The sequence below is a fragment of the Oncorhynchus mykiss genome, chromosome 31, assembly GCF_013265735.2.
Source record: "Oncorhynchus mykiss isolate Arlee chromosome 31, USDA_OmykA_1.1, whole genome shotgun sequence".
Classification (NCBI taxonomy): Eukaryota; Metazoa; Chordata; class Actinopteri; order Salmoniformes; family Salmonidae; genus Oncorhynchus; species Oncorhynchus mykiss.
Window position 1 is genome coordinate 22,675,175 of NC_050571.1, and position 19,275 is coordinate 22,694,449.

Genomic DNA, 19,275 nt, shown 5'->3' on the forward strand with positions numbered 1-19,275 from the left:
CCTGATGTACTGGCCTGTCTCCTGGTAGCGCCTCCATGCTCTGGACACTACGCTGACAGACACAGCAAACTTTCTTGCCACAGCTCAAATTGATGTGCCATCCTGGATGAGGTGCACTACCTGAGCCACTTGTGTGGGTTGTAGACTCCGTCTCATGCTACCACTAGAGTGAAAGCACCGCCAGCATTCAAAAGTGACCAAAACATCAGCCAGGAAGCATAGGAACGGAAAAGTGGTCTGTGGTTATCACCTGCAGAACCACTCCGTTATTGGGGGTGTCTTGCTAATTGCCTATAATTTCCACCTGATGTCTATTCCATTTGCACAACAGCATGTGAAATGTATTGTCAATCAGTGTTGCTTCCTAAGTGGACAGTTTGATTTCACAGAAGTGTGAATGACTTGGAGTTACATTGTGTTGCTTAAGTGTTCCCTTTATTTTTTTGAGCAGTGTATAGTTTAATTAATCCAGTTCTGCATAATTCCTTGGCCCAATTCCAATGTTATAAACTTAGACTTTCATGCCTGAATGTTTCACATTCTTACAGAATCAAGCAGATAGTATGTAGTTTCCTCAATACTTGTGTGTTCCTTGTTGCCCCTGAAATAGGTGTGTCAGTTAGTTGAATTGTTTCTCTGTAAATATCTGACAAATTCCATTACCCTGATGATAAATACTTACTGTAAACTCCATATGATGTTATTGTCTTGTGCTGAGACATCCACACACACACACAAATAACAGTAGGCTACAATGCATTGCACTGACATGACGTCAGCCTTGCCTGGCGAACCTGTTCTTAGAAAAGGGACATGTGATTGAGGTTTGGAAGACACACAAGGTGCGCGTGTGTTTAGTGACAGTGCTGCCTCCGTAGACTAACAGCTACAATTTCTAAAGGTATGTTCTCTCTATTAAATATTATAATGTTATCCCCTTGGATAAGAGTTCTCTGTGTGTGCACTGACCTTGTAGTTGGAGCACCACATCTTATGCGAGGAGAAGCTGCTGTTGCTTTAAAGCCAAAGGTCTGTTTCTCTTTCTGTTATCTATATTTCATGTGACTAGGCTATATCTTATTGCACTGTGTTGTAATATAACATCATACCATGTTTCCGATCTATCACTGATCTACTGTATATACACTTTTGTAAAAGGAAATGTGAATTTATTAGAGCCAATCTACTGCTGTAATCCTTCTACAGTCTAGTACTGTACTACGTCTAGTACAATCTGTAGAGGTAGTAGGCCTAATGTACTACAACAATCTGCTACTGTACATTGAACTGGGCCATGACCTGCAGTAAGAAAGGAAGATAATTATGACGCGAAGAGCGGAGGATGTTTACTCATCTGAAATATATTTTTATCCCCCAGTCATTAGGACCCACCCATCGGCCATGCAGTTTCCTGCTATCCCTGGAATCCAAGTGTCCACCCCTGTGTATGGTAAGAGTAAGTTATCAATGTTACATGTTGTACAAATCTTTTGTGAACAGTAGACAATTTTGTGAAATGAAATACTGAAATGAAAAATTAGGTTTCGTCATTAGTTTATTTAAAACTACAAGTCAGCATAATGATGACTCCGCAGGTAATTAAACCAGCTCTGCAGCATTCCTTGGCAACTCAGACATGCCTGAATGTTTCACATTCCTACGGAATCAACCAGTCAAACACGTCGTTTCCTCAATACTTGTGTGTTCCTTAGTGCCTCTGAAATATTTGTGTTAGTTAGTTGAATTGTTCCTCTGTAAATATCTGAGAAAAGGTCATTACCCTCATGCTAAATACTTACTGTAAACTCCAAATGATTGTATTGTCTTGTGCTGAGACATCCACACAAAGAACACGTCTAAATTCTTACAGACGGAAAATCATTACAATTACTCCGTTCACTTGGAGCTTTTACTTCCTGTGAGAAAACATCAGTCGGTGTGGCACTGTCTCCACTTGGCGGGCCAGCCTGTCTTCTTAAATGGGGGCCAGTCAATGAGCTTTAGCCTGAGCAGGCGTCACTTCCTTTATTCAGGCTGCTGCATTCAATCAGCTGATTCAGCACAGAGAGAGGCTGTGTGCTGTGTCTTCTCTGGCCTCCACACTGCTATAGCCTTTCACCTCCTCCCTGCCTCCACCCTTTCCCCCTAACAACCAGCCCAGCTGACCCTCCCATCCCCCCACAAGCCTCCACTCACACACCCATGCCACATGAAGCCCAGCTCTTAGTGAGTGAGTGGAAAAAGTTACACCAGTCTTTCTGTGTTGGCCAGGCAATCGAATGCAGCAGCACAAGCCACTGTCCCACAAGCTGAGCTGCGTCTGATCCCAGTCCTCTACTCAAGGTATTGATGCGCTTTAATGGCTTTATTCTGCTGTCATTCACTGAGAAACTTCTATTTTCAGCCTGAGGTGAGGTTGTTGCTCAGTGCGACTATTCTATTTAATTGGATGTTTAAACTAAAAATCCAGAGACCTGGGTTGATATGGTTCTGTCTTTGTTTTAATGTACATGTTAATTATGACTCATCAGATACATACACAACTTTGTTTTGGTAACTTATGTTCGGTTGTAAATCACAGCCAAACCACAGTTGAAAGTACAATTAATGTTGAAGTCACTGCCGGTGACTGTCCCTCCACATGTTTTTACTCACTATTCCTTTGACACAATCAGCCATTTAAACAGCTAAGCAGTATGACATTAATTGAAATCTGCTAACAAATGAAATTGCTTCAGCGGTAACAGCTTTTTAAGAGCAGGACCATCTCGTTTGAACACATCGTATTCCAGCTCAGAGGACAGGCAACAATGCAAAGTTGTCTCCTTATGTCTCCTATAAGCCATTCAGCCCCGTTATAATAACACTGCCACGGGCTGCTACTGCTGGGTGGGATACAGACCTCAGGCTCACATGGAGCTAACGTCCTTTTCTCCGACAGACAGCCCCAGCATGGAGAGCCCCGTGAGTGCAGAATCAGCTCCCCCAACCCCAACCCCAGCTCCCAGAAACCATACTCCTTCTCCAAGTCCAAGAGCTGAGGCCCAAGAGTTGAGAATGGAGGAGAAAGAGAGAACAGCGAACACAGAGGAGGACCCTATATATCTGTCTCTGTTATCAAAAGTGTCAGTGCTTGTGGATGAGCCAGCAGAGGATGCATCAGAGAGGGCTGAGGAGAGAGCTGAGAGAGAGGCTCAGAGGCAGCTCCTGGCCACAGAGGAGCTGGTCTACACAGAGAGGAACTACCTGAGACTCCTCCAGGTCTGCACCTGCACCATCAGGAGCAACCTGCAGAATCTCCAGGTACTGTGCTGCATAGGGCTAATAGAGTTTCCTGAACATGTAACCTGACCAGTGACAACTCTGGGCCCTACTGGGACTACAGTCAAATTACCGCTCTCTAAGATATGGTCATCTTGAAGCACCATGCTTTATTTCCTTTCACGTCTCGGAAAGTTTTTCAATATAATCGAATGTCTTTGATTACAAGGCCACGCTTAAAACAGGAGTCTCGTAAAAACAGGTTGGTATCCCATTTTATGGGGTGGAAGACAGGCCTGTCTATGCATCAGCCAGTTGTAATGATGAAGGGGATAATGTGGGATAGAGGATGGAGGGAGGAGGATAAAGAGATGGAGAGGATAATGTGGGATAGAGGGAGGAGGATAAAGAGATGGAGAGGATAATGTAAGGAGAATAATGTAAGGATAATTATATGTGGGAGAGAGGATGGAGGGAGGAGGATAAAGAGATGGAGGGGAGGAGGGGATAATGTCATTATATATGGGATAGAGGATGGAGGGAGGAGGATGGAGAGGAGGAGGGGATAATGTAATTGTATATGGGAGAGAGGATGGAGGGAGGAGGTGGAGAGGAGGAGGGGATAATGTAGTGGTGGGTGAGCAGTAAAGTCAGTATGTACCTTCTCTCCTACCACAGCCACAGCTGCCTAACCTGGACAGCATGTTCCTGTACATAGAGGAGGTGATCGACGTGTCAGGCCGCCTCCTTAGCCTCCTGGACCAGAAGCAGTTGACACCCCATGATCCTCTCTTCCTGGAGACTCTATGTAAGTAGTAAGAATAGTGCAATGCTGTATCAGTACAGTTTCCTTGGCTGGAATACACCTAGTGATTTTCACTCCCGGGTAGTTACTAATATATTTGCACCTGCACTACCACACCTACTAATCCTATGAGGCTATCATGAACAGGCTCATGTCCACCCCCTCTGTTGATACCAGCTGCTTGTCATGATGTGTTCTACATGGCTGTGTGTATTAAAGTCCTATTAGTACATTTTCCACCATGGTTATTAGCAACACTTACACATACAGTCCCCCTTGCAGTCAAGCTGCTTGGATGGGTCAGCTAGATAGCGAAAAACAAAAGGTTTCTCTCTGCGGGGACCTTGTTAGCCTCGGTTATATTTCAATGTGGAGAAAACAACAGAGCCAAGTTCCCTTTTTCCATTATTTGTTGACCTTGTTCAGCACCTGGACCGCTAGGTGTTCAAACATTGATATTTTCTGCAGAGATCAAACCTGCAAGAACGACTACACAACAGCAACAAAATTAAACACCTTTATATATTCATTTGTATCACCTTAGCAGCGTTCCATGGGATGGATAAAGGACAACATGGGAGGCATACAAGTACATTTATATCACTTCATGAATACTTGATTCATATCCCCTTCAGGTGATGCCTTCCTCAGTCTATCAACAGACATGGAGTCAGCATACAAGGAGTACCTGGCCAACTACAACACCGTCACAGCGTTAGAGAACAGCTACAAGCAGAAAGATGCCCTGTGGACTGAGATAGTGAAAGTCATCAAGTCCTCAGAGTATGTTCATATCTCCCTCTGCATTCCTGTTCCTGCCATTCTTTGTCTCTAAAGTCCCAATAAAATCCACGACTGAAACTGGCCTTGATATCACACCACATCTCTATTGTGTTATGAACCTCCATGTTTTCTCACTATAAGTCCAGGAAGTATGACCAAGTGAGACTGTTGTGTACAGGCCAGAGGTGAATGCCACCTCTCTGAGCTTCTTCCTGGTGATGCCAGTCCAGAGGATCGCCCGCTACCCTCTTCTCCTCCAGACCATCATGAAACACACAGAGCCTGGGCACCCGGCCTACTCTCTTCTGGAGCAAACTGCCCACACCGCCATAGCCCTGAACTGCAGGATCAATGAGTACAAACGCTTCAGAGAAGTAGGTGAGAACATGAGCTAGCTATCACCATCTAGTAATCATTCCCTGTGATTGGTTCTACTATTCAGACAGGGATGAGGAATTGGTAGATTGTGGCCCTTGCCTTCACCTATTCCTGAACACCCATATTAGAATTTGTTGTCTTGTCATCACAGCCGACAAATACAAGAAGACGGAAACCCTGACTATAAGGGATAAGATGAATCGTCTGAACAGCCACAGCATCGCTAAGAAGACGGCCAGACTGAGTCAGTTTATCAAACATGAGACGGGGATTGCACCAAAGGTAAGGTACTGTCTGTGCCGGTCCTTGTTAAGATCACTCAGCTATAAAATGAAGCTACACTTTCTACAAGTAAGAGAAACCGTGGTAAGAGAACAAATGATATGACTAGTGTTTACCTGCTGTAAACCTTGATGCCATTGAGGAGCATTTGTTACATAAAGTATGTAGAGAGTCGTTGAACACAATGACTCATGCTATGCTGGAGGATTCTCACATGGTTATGAGTGTTCCTTTGGCGGACATTTTGATACATATTATTCATCAAGTCACAAACTGAAGCTCTGGGTCTCTTTTTAGCTATGGATGGTAGAACTACTAGAATGTTCCTCTTTTAATATCTGTTATGATTTATAGAGTTTACTGTTAATGGGGTACTTTGGGAGTTTGGCAATGAGGCCCTTGATCTACTTCCTCAGAGTCAAATGCACATGTAGACACTATTTACTTCTCAGTGTCCAGAATGAAGGAAGCTAGAGGTAGTTTCTAGAGCCAATGCTAACTAGCATGCTAGCAGATACCAATAGACTTTGAGTCATCGCGCTAACGCTAGTTAACATTGGTTCACGAAACTACCTCAAACTTCCTTCATACTGGACACAGAGATGTAAAAATGGTCTCCATGAGTTCATCTGACTCTGGGGAAGTAAATAAAAAACCTCATTGCTAAAATCTCGAAGTGTCGCTTTAATAACTTCCCTCGGTTCAATTCCAGCTGGTAGATGAGGAGTTTGATGCCTTGGAGGGATTTTTCTATCTCCTTGAAAATGGTATCACCGTGCTACATGAAAATGTGGAGACATATCTAGACCATCTACAGGTGAGCTTTTGTTGACCCTAGCCCTTTGTCATGGAGACCAGAGTAAAATCACCATGACAACACTGGAATCACTTGGTTTATGTGTGGCTTTCCACTCAACGTATAATTAGTGCACAATGCCTTAGCATTCACTTCTGGCTTGGCATCCTCTTCCACTAAAGAATGGCTACAGCTCTGATCTGAAATACTTGTTTTATTCTTCAGTGGTGAGCAGTTGACAATTTAGAGACAATGTAACTGTAAGAAAATCAGTGTAAAGTATTCAGCCTGCTACTCACTGCCCCACCTAATATGGGACTGCAGTCCCTCCCTACTGCCAACAACCACAGCCACCACTGCCGCTCATAAACCATGCATTACTGACACTGCCACACAGATTTGTGTTTACGTTTCCCCCCATGTCTAATTCTAGTTCATGTTGTAACTTTCCTTCCATTGTTATATTCCAGAGGTTTCTTAGCTGTCGACCAGAGGAGTTTGATCTTGACATGGATGGTGAGAAGCCTGCTATATGCTACAAAGAAATCATAACAGCACTGAGGCAATGGATACTTCCTACATTTGTAAGTTAAACTGCAGTACCATGTTGTTATGTCACAAAAATAGGCATCAGAAAAATACTTATGCCTATGGACGAGTTTCACTTTCCTTCTTGTCAGGCCTGTCCTTCAGGCTTCAGACTACGCTGTCTGGACCTCACACTTGTAACTCCCCTCCCCCGCTCATCCCTCTATCCCATCCCCCTCTCTCTCTCCAGGAGAAGAGGATGAGGACTTTGGTCCACAAGCCCATCTGTTCCCTGAGAGAGCTCCTGGCGGGGCCTCGTAACCTGATCAGTAAGCGTCTGGACAAGCTGCTGGACTACGAGCTGATCGAAGAGAAGCCCAGTCTGAGCTACGATGAGCAGGCGGTGGCTAACACCTATAAGACCATCAACACCCTGCTCCTCAACGAGCTGCCCCAGTTCAACGGCCTGGCCCTCACCCTGCTCTGGGGCATGCTGGGGGCTTTCAGCTGCCTGCACAAGGACCTGGCTAAAGACATGGAGCAGCTCTTCCAGGGATTCACCCAACAGGTACACAATAATACAGTACTGGAGTAGAGGGGATGACTAGCATGTTTCTTTTGGGGGTACAGACAGATGCCTGTTTTCTCTATGATCCTAAAGGCTACATTAGTGAAGTAGCAGTTTGCTCATGTATTTGTTACTACTTTTAGAATCAGATTTCAGTGGGAGTTAAACTTGACTATTTGTCTCATCTCATTTTGTTTATGTCTCTTTGCAGCTCCCTCACGGTTCCCTGGAGCCGAATGCATTCTGGGAGTGGGCGGAGTGTTCGTTGCTGGAGGGTGCAAGGAGGCTGGAGAGCCTGTGTTGGAATGTGAAGGACCAACTCAATGCTCCCATTGTCCAGGTCAGTCTCAACAGAAGCTCCACTATAATCTGTTTGGTGGCGATGGGACTTGTTGTTGGGTAACATCGCCAGGGACAGTGTGTGTACACATGCACAGCCCCACAGGACTTGTCAAATAGCAGCAGGATGATTCATACTACACCTACTGTATTCACTGTCAATGTTCTGATGCCGCATTATGTGTTTGGAATAACCTGAATTGGATCATGATTGCTATTTCTACTAGCCTTGGGGTTAACTGTTGATGGTTCTGAGGAACACGAGCCCATTTGTCAAAACCAACACACTACAACACATCATGTCAGAACTCACAACATTAACCCGTATTTCCTGTGATAAACCCCTAGCAAAAATATACTGGAAATTACATGACATTTTCCCCCCAGTCAGAAACAGAAACCACCATTAATTTAGCTTGGTCATAATACAGCAATAACTTTACTCATGGCTCCTATCATCACCACAGCACTGCTCATTACTTTAACTGGTGAGAATGTGAAACTGCCTAGTAGGGAGGGAGGAGGAGTGGAGAGAGAAATGGTGTAGATTAATCTTCCAGACTAATCTAGACATCTCACAGCCCATGTTATAAGCTGCACTTTGTCTGTCTGTGGTGTTAAGGAGCAGCTCTCCTGGCTGTAGGCCTCACAGAACCACAGCAACCTATTCCCTATATAGTTCACCAGCCCTGCTCAAAAGTAGTGCACTATATAGGGAATACAGTAGGGTGCGATTTGGGACATAGCCAGAGATAGTAATGAGACTCAGCCTGTCAGGTCTAGAGGAATACATGACAGCACTAGGGAGGATGGGCTGCTCATCTGTGGCTAGAGATGACTCCTACTTACAGGTTGTACAGTACTAGAAAGAAACAGGATCGCTTCATTAGCTACTCTTAGATGACATAGTGAAGCCATTTAAACTCTAGAAGTCACCCTGGCTGGTAGCTGAGCAGGTGAACACCAGTGATAATGAACATGGTGAATGACTAGCTGTCAAAGCCATTGCTTTACTATGTTCCTGATGGGTCCTTACCAGTTCCAATATATCTACCCGAGTCGTGTTCATTAGGGCACACCTCAGAAAAACGTTTAACACATTTTTGCAATGGAAAAAAATAATTGACATTTCTTATTGAACGAATTCAGGTCCTCCCTTCCTATTTGTCTTCTCTTCCATTTGGTGTGCAATGACCACAACGCTATCCTCCCAGCCTCTCAGCCCTGGCTCTCAGAAGCGTCTGAAGGTCCTCACAGACAAGCACGGCTCAGGGAAGATCTACCAGCTGATGGGTCATGTGGTGGGGACCAGAGACCTGGACCTGAGCCTGAACAGAGGAGAGCTGGTGGCCATCATCAGTGAGATGGACACACGGGGAGACAAACGACGCTGGCTGGTCGACGCTGGGGGTAAGACCACCAAGACATTTAGCCTTTTCACTAGAGGGGCTGATCTTTAAAATAACAAACAGCTTTCATTTCTAAAAGGAAAGTCGTTCCTTAATTCTGTCAATGTAGCAGTGAATACCAAACCATAATGCTCATAATGCAGCTTCATTCGCCACCAGTTAAGGTGGAGATATCTAATGGTTGTTTACTGTTACTGCTGCATGGGAACCATTCATCTATGCCAGTGAGATCTATCAAGCCAAATAGATTAATGATTAATTATAGGACAACGTGGTTTATATACTGTACATCTCATCAGATTATAATTACTTATCATCTACACCAATCTCCCTGTGTCCAGGTCCAAGAGGATACGTCCCGTCCTCCAAGCTGGTACGTTACCACCAGGTAACTATGGACCCTCCCCCATCCCCTCATCTGATCACTACCATGGATCATGCTGGGGGGGTCAGACGACACTCCTGCACGCCTGGCGTCAGGCCACCCTCCTACACCCCTGATACACCCCAGCCCCGGCTCCTGAGGTCTATGTCGATGACAGTTCCCTGCCTCCAGGTCAGTGACTCTCTGAGCTGCTTGCCCTTGTCTGCCAGGTTGAAGTGCAGAGTGCCCCAAACCTTCTCCTGAGTGCTTTATTCATCCATTTGTTTTAGTTCTTCAAACATCATCATACATTGTTGGAGTGTCTTTCACACACACTCACTCACTCACTCACTCACTCACTCACTCACTCACACACACACACACACACACACACACACACACACACACACACACAGTGCCTTGCGAAAGTATTCGGCCCCCTTGAACTTTGCGACCTTTTGCCACATTTCAGGCTTCAAACATAAAGATATAAAACTGTATTTTTTTGTGAAGAGTCAACAACAAGTGGGACACAATCATGAAGTGGAACAACATTTATTGGATATTTCAAACTTTTTTAACAAATCAAAAACTGAAAAATTGGGCGTGCAAAATTATTCAGCCCCCTTAAGTTAATACTTTGTAACGCCACCTTTTGCTGCGATTACAGCTGTAAGTCGCTTGGGGTATGTCTCTATCAGTTTTGCACATCGAGAGACTGAATTTTTTTCCCCATTCCTCCTTGCAAAACAGCTCGAGCTCAGTGAGGTTGGATGGAGAGCATTTGTGAACAGCAGTTTTCAGTTCTTTCCACAGATTCTCGATTGGATTCAGGTCTGGACTTTGACTTGGCCATTCTAACACCTGGATATGTTTTAGTTTTGAACCATTCCATTGTAGATTTTGCTTTATGTTTTGGATCATTTTCTTGTTGGAAGACAAATCTCCGTCCCAGTCTCAGGTCTTTTGCAGACTCCATCAGGTTTTCTTCCAGAATGGTCCTGTATTTGGCTCCATCCATCTTCCCATCAATTTTAACCATCTTCCCTGTCCCTGCTGAAGAAAAGCAGGCCCAAACCATGATGCTGCCACCACCATGTTTGACAGTGGGGATGGTGTGTTCAGCTGTGTTGCTTTTACGCCAAACATAACATTTTGCATTGTTGCCAAAAAGTTCAATGTTGGTTTCATCTGACCAGAGCACCTTCTTCCACATGTTTGGTGTGTCTCCCAGGTGGCTTGTGGCAAACTTTAAACGACACTTTTTATGGATATCTTTAAGAAATGGCTTTCTTCTTGCCACTCTTCCATAAAGGCCAGATGTGTGCAATATACGACTGATTGTTGTCCTATGGACAGAGTCTCCCACCTCAGCTGTAGATCTCTGCAGTTCATCCAGAGTGATCATGGGCCTCTTGGCTGCATCTCTGATCAGTCTTCTCCTTGTATGAGCTGAAAGTTTAGAGGGACGGCCAGGTCTTGGTAGATTTGCAGTGGTCTGATACTCCTTCCATTTCAATATCATCGCTTGCACAGTGCTCCTTGGGATGTTTAAAGCTTGGGAAATCTTTTTTGTATCCAAATCCGGCTTTAAACTTCTTCACAACAGTATCTCGGACCTGCCTGGGGTGTTCCTTATTCTTCATGATGCTCTCTGCGCTTTTGACGGACCTCTGAGACTATCACAGTGCAGGTGCATTTATACGGAGACTTGATTACACACAGGTGGATTGTATTTATCATCATTAGTTATTTAGGTCAACTTTGGATCATTCAGAGATCCTCACTGAACTTCTGGAGAGAGTTTGCTGCACTGAAAGTAAAGGGGCTGAATAATTTTGCACGCCCAATTTTTCAGTTTTTGATTTGTTAAAAAAGTTTGAAATATCCAATAAATGGCGTTCCACTTCATGATTGTGTCCCACTTGTTGTTGATTCTTCACAAAAAAATACAGTTTTATATCTTTATGTTTGAAGCCTGAAATGTGGCAAAAGGTCACAAAGTTCAAGGGGGCTGAATATTTCGCAAGGCACTGTACATACATACATACATACATACATACATACATACAGTACATACATACATACATACATACATACATACTCACACACACACACACACGCGTAGAATAATTGTATCTGGGTTCGGTCTGTCTGTGTGGCTGAGCTGTTGAAATGCTGCTCTCCTGGTTGTGAGTGATTCTCCTCGTGACCTTTGGGAGGCATCTATCATACTCTTATAGCCAGCCCTCTTCATGCACCACTGACAGTATGATCACTAATCATAGGCAGGTGACATGCCATCCTGCTAAGGCTTTGATTCTTCAACATGGGTGGTCCGTTTTAGTCTGTTCTTTCTGTCCAACATCCTTGCCATAGCTAAGTGTGTGTCTGTCAGAGCAGAGGAGACCGTGGTTAGGCTCAATTCAGAATTCCAATTGAATGCTTACATTTTTACTGAATTTGAATTTAAGTAGTAAACAGGATATAGAATTATAATTTGAATTAAAGGAATAGAATTGAATTCAGTAAAATTCTATAAACAGGTGTAGTCTACACAAATATACACTGAGTGTACAAAACATTAGGAAACCTGCTCTTCCGTGACAGACTGACCAGGGGAATCACGTTGAAGCTATGATCCCTTACTGATGTCACTTGATAAATCCACTTCAATCAGTGTAGATTTGATGTTTATTTTTTTATTTAACCTTTATTTAACTAGCCAAGTCAGTTAAGAAAAAAATCTTATTTACAATGACGGCCTAGCTGAAGGGGAGGAGACAAAGGATTTTTAAGCCTTGAGACAATTGAGACATGGATTGGGTATGTGTGCCATTCAGAGGGTGAATGGGGAAGACAAATGATTTAAGTACCTTTTGAACAGGGTATGGTAGTAGATGCCAGGTGCACCGGTTTGTGTGTCAAGAACTGCAACGCTGCTGGGGTTTTTCACGCTCAACAGTTTCCCATGTCTATCAAGAATGGTCCAACAACCAAAGGACATCCACCCAACTTGGCACAACTGTGGGAAACATTGGAGTCCACATGGGCAAGCATCCCTGTGGAACACTTTCCACACCTTGTAGAGTCAACATGGGCCAGCATCCCTGTGGAACACTTTCCACACCTTGTAGAGTCAACATGGGCCAGCATCCCTGTGGAACACTTTCCACACCTTGTAGAGTCCATGTCCCAACGAATGGAGGCTGTTCTGAGGGCAAAAGGTGGTTGCAACTCAATATTAGTAAGTTGTTCTTAATGTTTGGTATAGTTAGTGTATAAGGTAGGGTCTAATATAACTGCATTGTTTGTTGAGAAATATAATTAGCTATTCTAAGCACTACGATTAAAAGAGTAAGGGGGGAATTCTGACCTGAGTTAAGCATGCGTAAATGGAACATAATTACCTTTTTTTAATGGCCTTTTCTAATCATATTCTAACCTTGAACCTAAGTGTGACAATAGCATGCTATGATTCTGACCTTGACTAAACGCCGTAATTCCACCACTTTCACGTGTGAGGAAACCATGAATAAGGTTGAGCAAACCTAGAGGTTCCAAGTGGAAAAAGCCTTTACTTTATTTTTTTAGATAAAAAAGTTATATTCTTTGATATCTGGTAATGTGACGTGTCAGATTCAGTGAAACTCATGTTCTGTGACTGAGCAGAACTTCTTTGATATCTGGTAATGTGACGTGTCAGATTCAGTGAAACTCATCTTCTGTGACTGAGCAGAACTTCTTTGATATCTGGTAATGTGACGTGTCAGATTCAGTGAAACTCATGTTCTGTGACTGAGCAGAACTTCTTTGATATCTGGTAATGTGACGTGTCAGATTCAGTGAAACTCATGTTCTGTGACTGAGCAGAACTTCTTTGATATCTGGTAATGTGACGTGTCAGATTCAGTGAAACTCATGTTCTGTGACTGAGCAGAACTTCTTTGATATCTGGTAATGTGACGTGTCAGATTCAGTGAAACTCATGTTCTGTGACTGAGCAGAACTTCTTTGATATCTGGTAATGTGACGTGTCAGATTCAGTGAAACTCATGTTCTGTGACTGAGCAGAACTTCTTTGATATCTGGTAATGTGACGTGTCAGATTCAGTGAAACTCATGTTCTGTGACTGAGCTGAACTTCTTTGATATCTGATAATGTGACGTGTCAGATTCAGTGAAACTCATGTTCTATGACTGAGCAGAACTTCTTTGATATCTGGTAATGTGACGTGTCAGATTCAGTGAAACTCATGTTCTGTGACTGAGCTGAACTTCTTTGATATCTGGTAATGTGACGTGTCAGATTCAGTGAAACTCATGTTCTGTGACTGAGCTGAACTTCTTTGATATCTGGTAATGTGACGTGTCAGATTCAGTGTTCTGTGACTGAGCAGAACTTCTTTGAATTGCAATTCATTAAATTATATTTCCTGTCACTGAAACTCAAATCAAAGATGGTCTGTTATATTGACAAAATAGTCAAGTGACCACTCTAACAATGGAAATACACGTCTTCAAAGATGAAAGGCAGGCGGGAAGAAGCAAGATCAGGCAAGACCATTCTAGCCAATTAAGGTGAGATGGGCCCGTGAACAACAGGCCATAGAGATGGATGACTCACCTTTGTATCGGTGTCATTTTGCCGTATGTGACAGCATGGGCAATTTTAAAGTAGTTCATTTTATTATTCTTCATTGGCTGATTTGCTCCCAACAATATGAATCCCCACCCAGTGTACTTCTTCACCAAGTTTACTTCTTTCAACGGCAATGTCCATGCTAAAACAGGTTATAGCCGTGATGAGTCCTCTGTCTCTGTGACAACAGGCACAACTCCGATGTAGTCTATTTTTTGTTGTTGTTGCCTCCACACAAAAATTCCTCAGGTGCTTATTTCTGCTTATTTTCGTGAAACCTCTCACTTCGCCTCTTCCTCTCTGTTTAAATAAAAATTCCACACCCTGTGTCATGTGACTAATTCTGAAGTGAGCCCAACCCTGGAGGAGACAGATTAGTAGTCCAATACCATCACAGGCCACATGGCGGAGCCATTAACCTGCACTTACATGCCCTGCTGATGTTTCTCTAGTTATGTTGTCCAGAGGTGAGCTGTGTTTTCTAATGGCCACCAGACTAAATACAATCAATCTCTAGGGCATCATGCTCATTACTAAAGCCTTGTTTGCTCTGTCTGTTCTGACCTCTGCGGTGTCTTTGCAGGTGCTCGCAGGCTATGACTTCATGGCAAGGAGCAGTCACGAGGTCTCTCTGAGGGCGGGGGAACCAATCAGAGTCCTGGAACCCCATGACAAGAAGGGTAGCTGTGACTGGAGCCTGGTGGAGGTGCGGGGGCAGAGGGGATACGTGCCCTCCAACTACCTGACAGTGATGCCCACATCCACAACGCCCACCGCCCCTTACCGCTAGGGTTGCCCCGGGTAACCAGCCACCAGCCGTTCTGAGCTAGACACTGCCACTCAACCCTTCACTGCCACACAGCTCATCTTAGCAGGGGAAGCCTACATCCACAGGAGAGAGAGAGAGAGAGCGAGAGAGAAGGAGAGTGTGCTGTTGATTGAATCACAGATTTGTGTGTGAAGTGGCGAGGCTGGCATTTGCAGGTAGAGTGCTCCAAGCCCTCAACTGCAGCTCTTATTAGCATGTAAGTGGGAGGCCGCTTCCATCACCAGGAACCAGGGGTGCAATGCTGCTTTTTCCCTGGAGAGACTGACTGACTGACAGGCAGGTAGGAATGCCTCAGCACAGCATGATGATAGAGAAGAGCAGGCAGTCCATCAAGCTTATCTGTCTGTCTGGAGTTCTCACTCACTCACTCACTCACTCACTCACTCACTCACTCACTCACTCTTACACACACACACACACACACACACACACACACACACACACACACACACACACACACACACACACACACACTACGTAGTCTGGGCGCTGGCAGTTAAACTGATGGAAATATGTACAAACTCCATTTTGATGTACCACTAGCACTGTCAGGTGACTTGGCCACTGACGTTGACAGTAATGCTGTTTATGCTCAGGCTAAATAGTTTTCTGATTTCTAGGAAGAATGAGGTCGGCAAACCTTAATGCTAGATTGCATGATCAAATAAGGAAAGTGGTTAAGATAGCTTGTTCAAATGGATGAAGCGGATCTAGTTTGATTCCAGACATGAAATGGCAGCAAAGGTGTGTTACTAAACCAATGACATCGTTAGGTTGATATGGCTTTAATAAGACAGTTGTTGTACTGCAGCTAGCGGAGCCTTCTCATTGGTCCAAATATCAGGGCAGAGTGAGAAGACCAGACATTACCTGGTGCTGCATTTGGGCTGACTGGTCTAGACAGACATAACTGTCTTCTCTCAGCTGGCCACAAGGGGGCGCACCACACCAGCGCTCACCCAACAGATGTCTGTTGGCTTTACCTTTAGCCTCTTCATTATTAGCTCAGTCGACAGTGACGTTAATCTTCTGGTGGATGTCACACAACCTAAACATGTTCATATCTTACCGGTGTGGTCATGTCATTCCTTTTACTGTCAATATCTACTACATAATATGATCTAAAGAGAATGTTCTCTCTGTAAGCCCACTGTCAAGGTATAGATGTCATGTTTTTTTAATTGTATTTATTTAATTGATTTAACACAGCAGGACCGTGCGACAGGCGTTTTATAATAATCTCTGATGATATGAAGGAAGAAATCGCTGTTTGAAAGGGAGCACGGCTCTGTCAGTGCAGCAGTGTCATTGTTATGCAGATTGGTGCAGAGTAGTCACTGTGCCCTGGGTAATACAGCACTCAAGCTGGGTATGCAGCTCTTCAGATAGTCACCTCTATTTTACCATGTTGACTCAGAACAGGATTTGTATTAGGCTCTAAGATGGTGCAGTTTCTGAATTTTAGATATAATTTAAGGAAAGGCCACATACCTGAAGATAGTGGTGGTCTATATGAGAGTTATGATAACAGAGCTTTCACTATGTTAGCAACAAAATGGAGAGTAATCACGTGTAAAATGGATGTCAGGGCTTTGAATGTTGTACTAACCAAACGATGCTATTGAATGACACGTGTTGTCCTCCATATGACATTTAAACGTGTGGCGTATTCTGTGTTTGTGGTCGTCACTGCCTCAGCTAAGGACGGGTTGTCACCAGGGATGTGATGCAGTGACTCCCTGCAGCTACCGCTAACCATAGTATGACAGAACCCTACACAGCTCTAAAAATAAACGTTCTCTCATTCAATGGTTCTATAAATAGCCCACTGCCTGTATAGGATCTTCTGTTGGACCCTTGGCCTCCCCCCGCTGGTCACTGTTGGAACAGCGGTTTAACTCCAGCTACCTCTTCTGGGTGGTACATCGCAAAACAGCTACTGCAATACTACCTCTACAGTGTTTCTGGGCTGCTCCTGGCGTAATGCTATAAGGGAGTATACAGAAAGCAATTAGATTGGTTTTACTCTCTGTCTTAGATAATTGGGCTCCTGATTGTGAGGGTAATCCAGTGCTTTAATCAGGCAGGGCTGAATCAAGGCGTCCATGTTGTTTCTGTAGATCAGAGGCTGCACAATAACAATGTCTATCTGGTTGCAGCCTCATATTTGTGCTGGGCAGAATTTATTGTCCAATCACGGGGGGCTATATTACGGCAGTCAAGGGAAAGAGCATCTGTGTGCCGGGGGGCATTTTTCCTGGAAGAGTTCCCCTCCCAATTTGGGAGGAAGAGTTGAATCACATTGAATGTGATTGGGGCTGATCCATCCAAGCCGCACTAGGCTGGCCACAGAAATGGCAGCAGTGGGCCTGTCCTGGGAACTTTAAACCAGGGCTGTATTTGGTAACCATTTGGCAACGCTCCTGATGCCGTTGCTTCTTTAAGGCCCTGTCAGCTGATCTCTCTGGCACAACCAATTTAGTTTTAACAATAGCTCGTCCCCTGTACTGCTGGACTAGAATGTGAAAGTCTCCCCTGGCTTGTAGCAAATGACTGGCGTTTAGAAGGTAGTAGTGAGACAGGTTAGGGAGGCACATGACACTCTGCCCCCATGCAGCCAGGAAGCCCCTTTCTCCTGATGTTCCCCTCGGGGACCTGGGGAGAGAGCCACTGACATGGTGCAATCACCTCACCGTCCACTGGCTAACTGTGTGTCAGTCAGTCGAGGGACAGAGTGGGAGTGGGCCACGGCAGTCAAGCGGAGCAGATCTCCTAGTCAGGGGGATTGACTAGGCAAAAAATTCACAAAAATCTACAACATCAGGAGTTTATTGCTTTCTCCTTCAGTTTCCAGACCCTCTGAATAAGACATGAATAGAGATGGAACATGGACACACACACTGACATTCTGTAAGAGATGCAGTTCACCAGGTTCCCTTAAACCTGATATAATTGAATCCATAAGTTTGCTACACATTGACTTGAAACTTAATTCGTTATGCCTTTTGCATTTGAAGGAAGTTATTTGGCCTGCAATAGACTAGAGTCCTGTCCAGAGAGTGTACTTGTACATCAAGCTGCTGCACGCTACTGAAAGAGGAGATACAACGGCCCATAGGGCAGAAGCCTGTCTTCAACAGGGACACTTAAGTGACATTTGTAAAGTAAATGCTTTGATGTTCTATAACTCCATGCTTTCAATTTGCCAAACATATTTTGTAACCAAAGAGTAGTCAAGGATTGTTTACATGTTGATCTGCCCTGTGCTGTATGGGGCAGTGCCCTTTCCCTTAATGGAAATCACATTGACCCCTGTGTGTGGTGACAGTGGGACAGAATGGTCTGGGGCCTAATCAGACTGAAGGAGGGGCCCAGGCAAGAGCGGAGATTTGAGGGCCAGGGGGATATGTTTGTAAAGGGGGAGGCAACACCCCCTCCCTCCTGACTTTTCCTAAAATGATGGCTAACTCTGACTCCATGGCCTCCTCTCTTTCTCTCTCACTATCTGCGAATTGTGGCACTGAGATGCCACTCTTTCTTTATTTAAACCCTTCGATATGCATGCATGGACTGTCATGGCTACGGGCCAGCATTTGTCCCGCATGGTGGACAGGCAGCCGCTCAAGGTCTGTCTTGTTTTTCAACAGGGAGGACACGGCACTACCTCTCCAATTATATGAAGAGCCTGACTGTGTTTTGAAACAGCCAGGCAGGCGGTCCATACATAAGCTCTAGAGCCCTCTCCCTACTCCCTAGAGCTCTCTCCTCCTCTCCCTGCTCTCTAGAGCTCTCTCCTCTTCTCCCTACTCCCTAGAGCTCTCTCCTCCTCTCCCTACTCCCTAGAGCTCTCTCCTCCTCTCCCTGCTCTCTAGAGCTCTCTCCTCCTCTCCCTACTCCCTAGAGCTCTCTCCTCCTCTCCCTACTCCCTAGAGCTCTCTCCTCCTCTCCCTGCTCTCTAGAGCTCTCTCCTCCTCTCCCTGCTCTCTCGTCCACTTCCCATCTCTAGAGCTCTCTTCCCCTCTCTAGAGCGCTCTCCCCTTCTCCCCCTCTACCTGTTCTTCTCTCTAGAGCTCTCTCTCCCTACACTCTCTTGTAAACAGTACTGGCCTAGGATGTCAGGGATGTAAACAGTCATCACATGGGTGCAGGACTTAGCGCTTGCGATAGTTTGGCACTCAGAGACACGCAGAGGGGGGAAGGAGGAGGGGGATGTTTATGTTCAATGTTAGAAAGGAGCCCATGCCAGTCATCCAACCTGGCACAAACTATATGGCATGTCCCCCTCTGGCAA

At 44.7% G+C, this 19,275-nt stretch overlaps 1 protein-coding gene across 1 annotated transcript; it reads left to right on the top strand.

Moving 5' to 3' along the window:
- The first annotated feature begins 806 nt into the window (after nt 1–806).
- arhgef37 (Rho guanine nucleotide exchange factor (GEF) 37) lies at nt 807–18,835 on the top strand. The gene is made up of 15 exons (XM_036970051.1): nt 807–901; nt 1,379–1,450; nt 2,272–2,343; nt 2,942–3,303; nt 3,940–4,069; nt 4,702–4,849; nt 5,028–5,227; nt 5,379–5,509; nt 6,222–6,326; nt 6,776–6,889; nt 7,084–7,401; nt 7,613–7,741; nt 8,955–9,150; nt 9,491–9,705; nt 14,739–18,835. The coding sequence occupies exons 4-15, from the start codon at nt 2,953–2,955 to the stop codon at nt 14,943–14,945; spliced, it is 2,244 nt and encodes a 747-aa protein (XP_036825946.1). The 5' UTR covers nt 807–901; nt 1,379–1,450; nt 2,272–2,343; nt 2,942–2,952; the 3' UTR covers nt 14,946–18,835.
- Nucleotides 18,836–19,275: the final 440 nt, after the last annotated feature.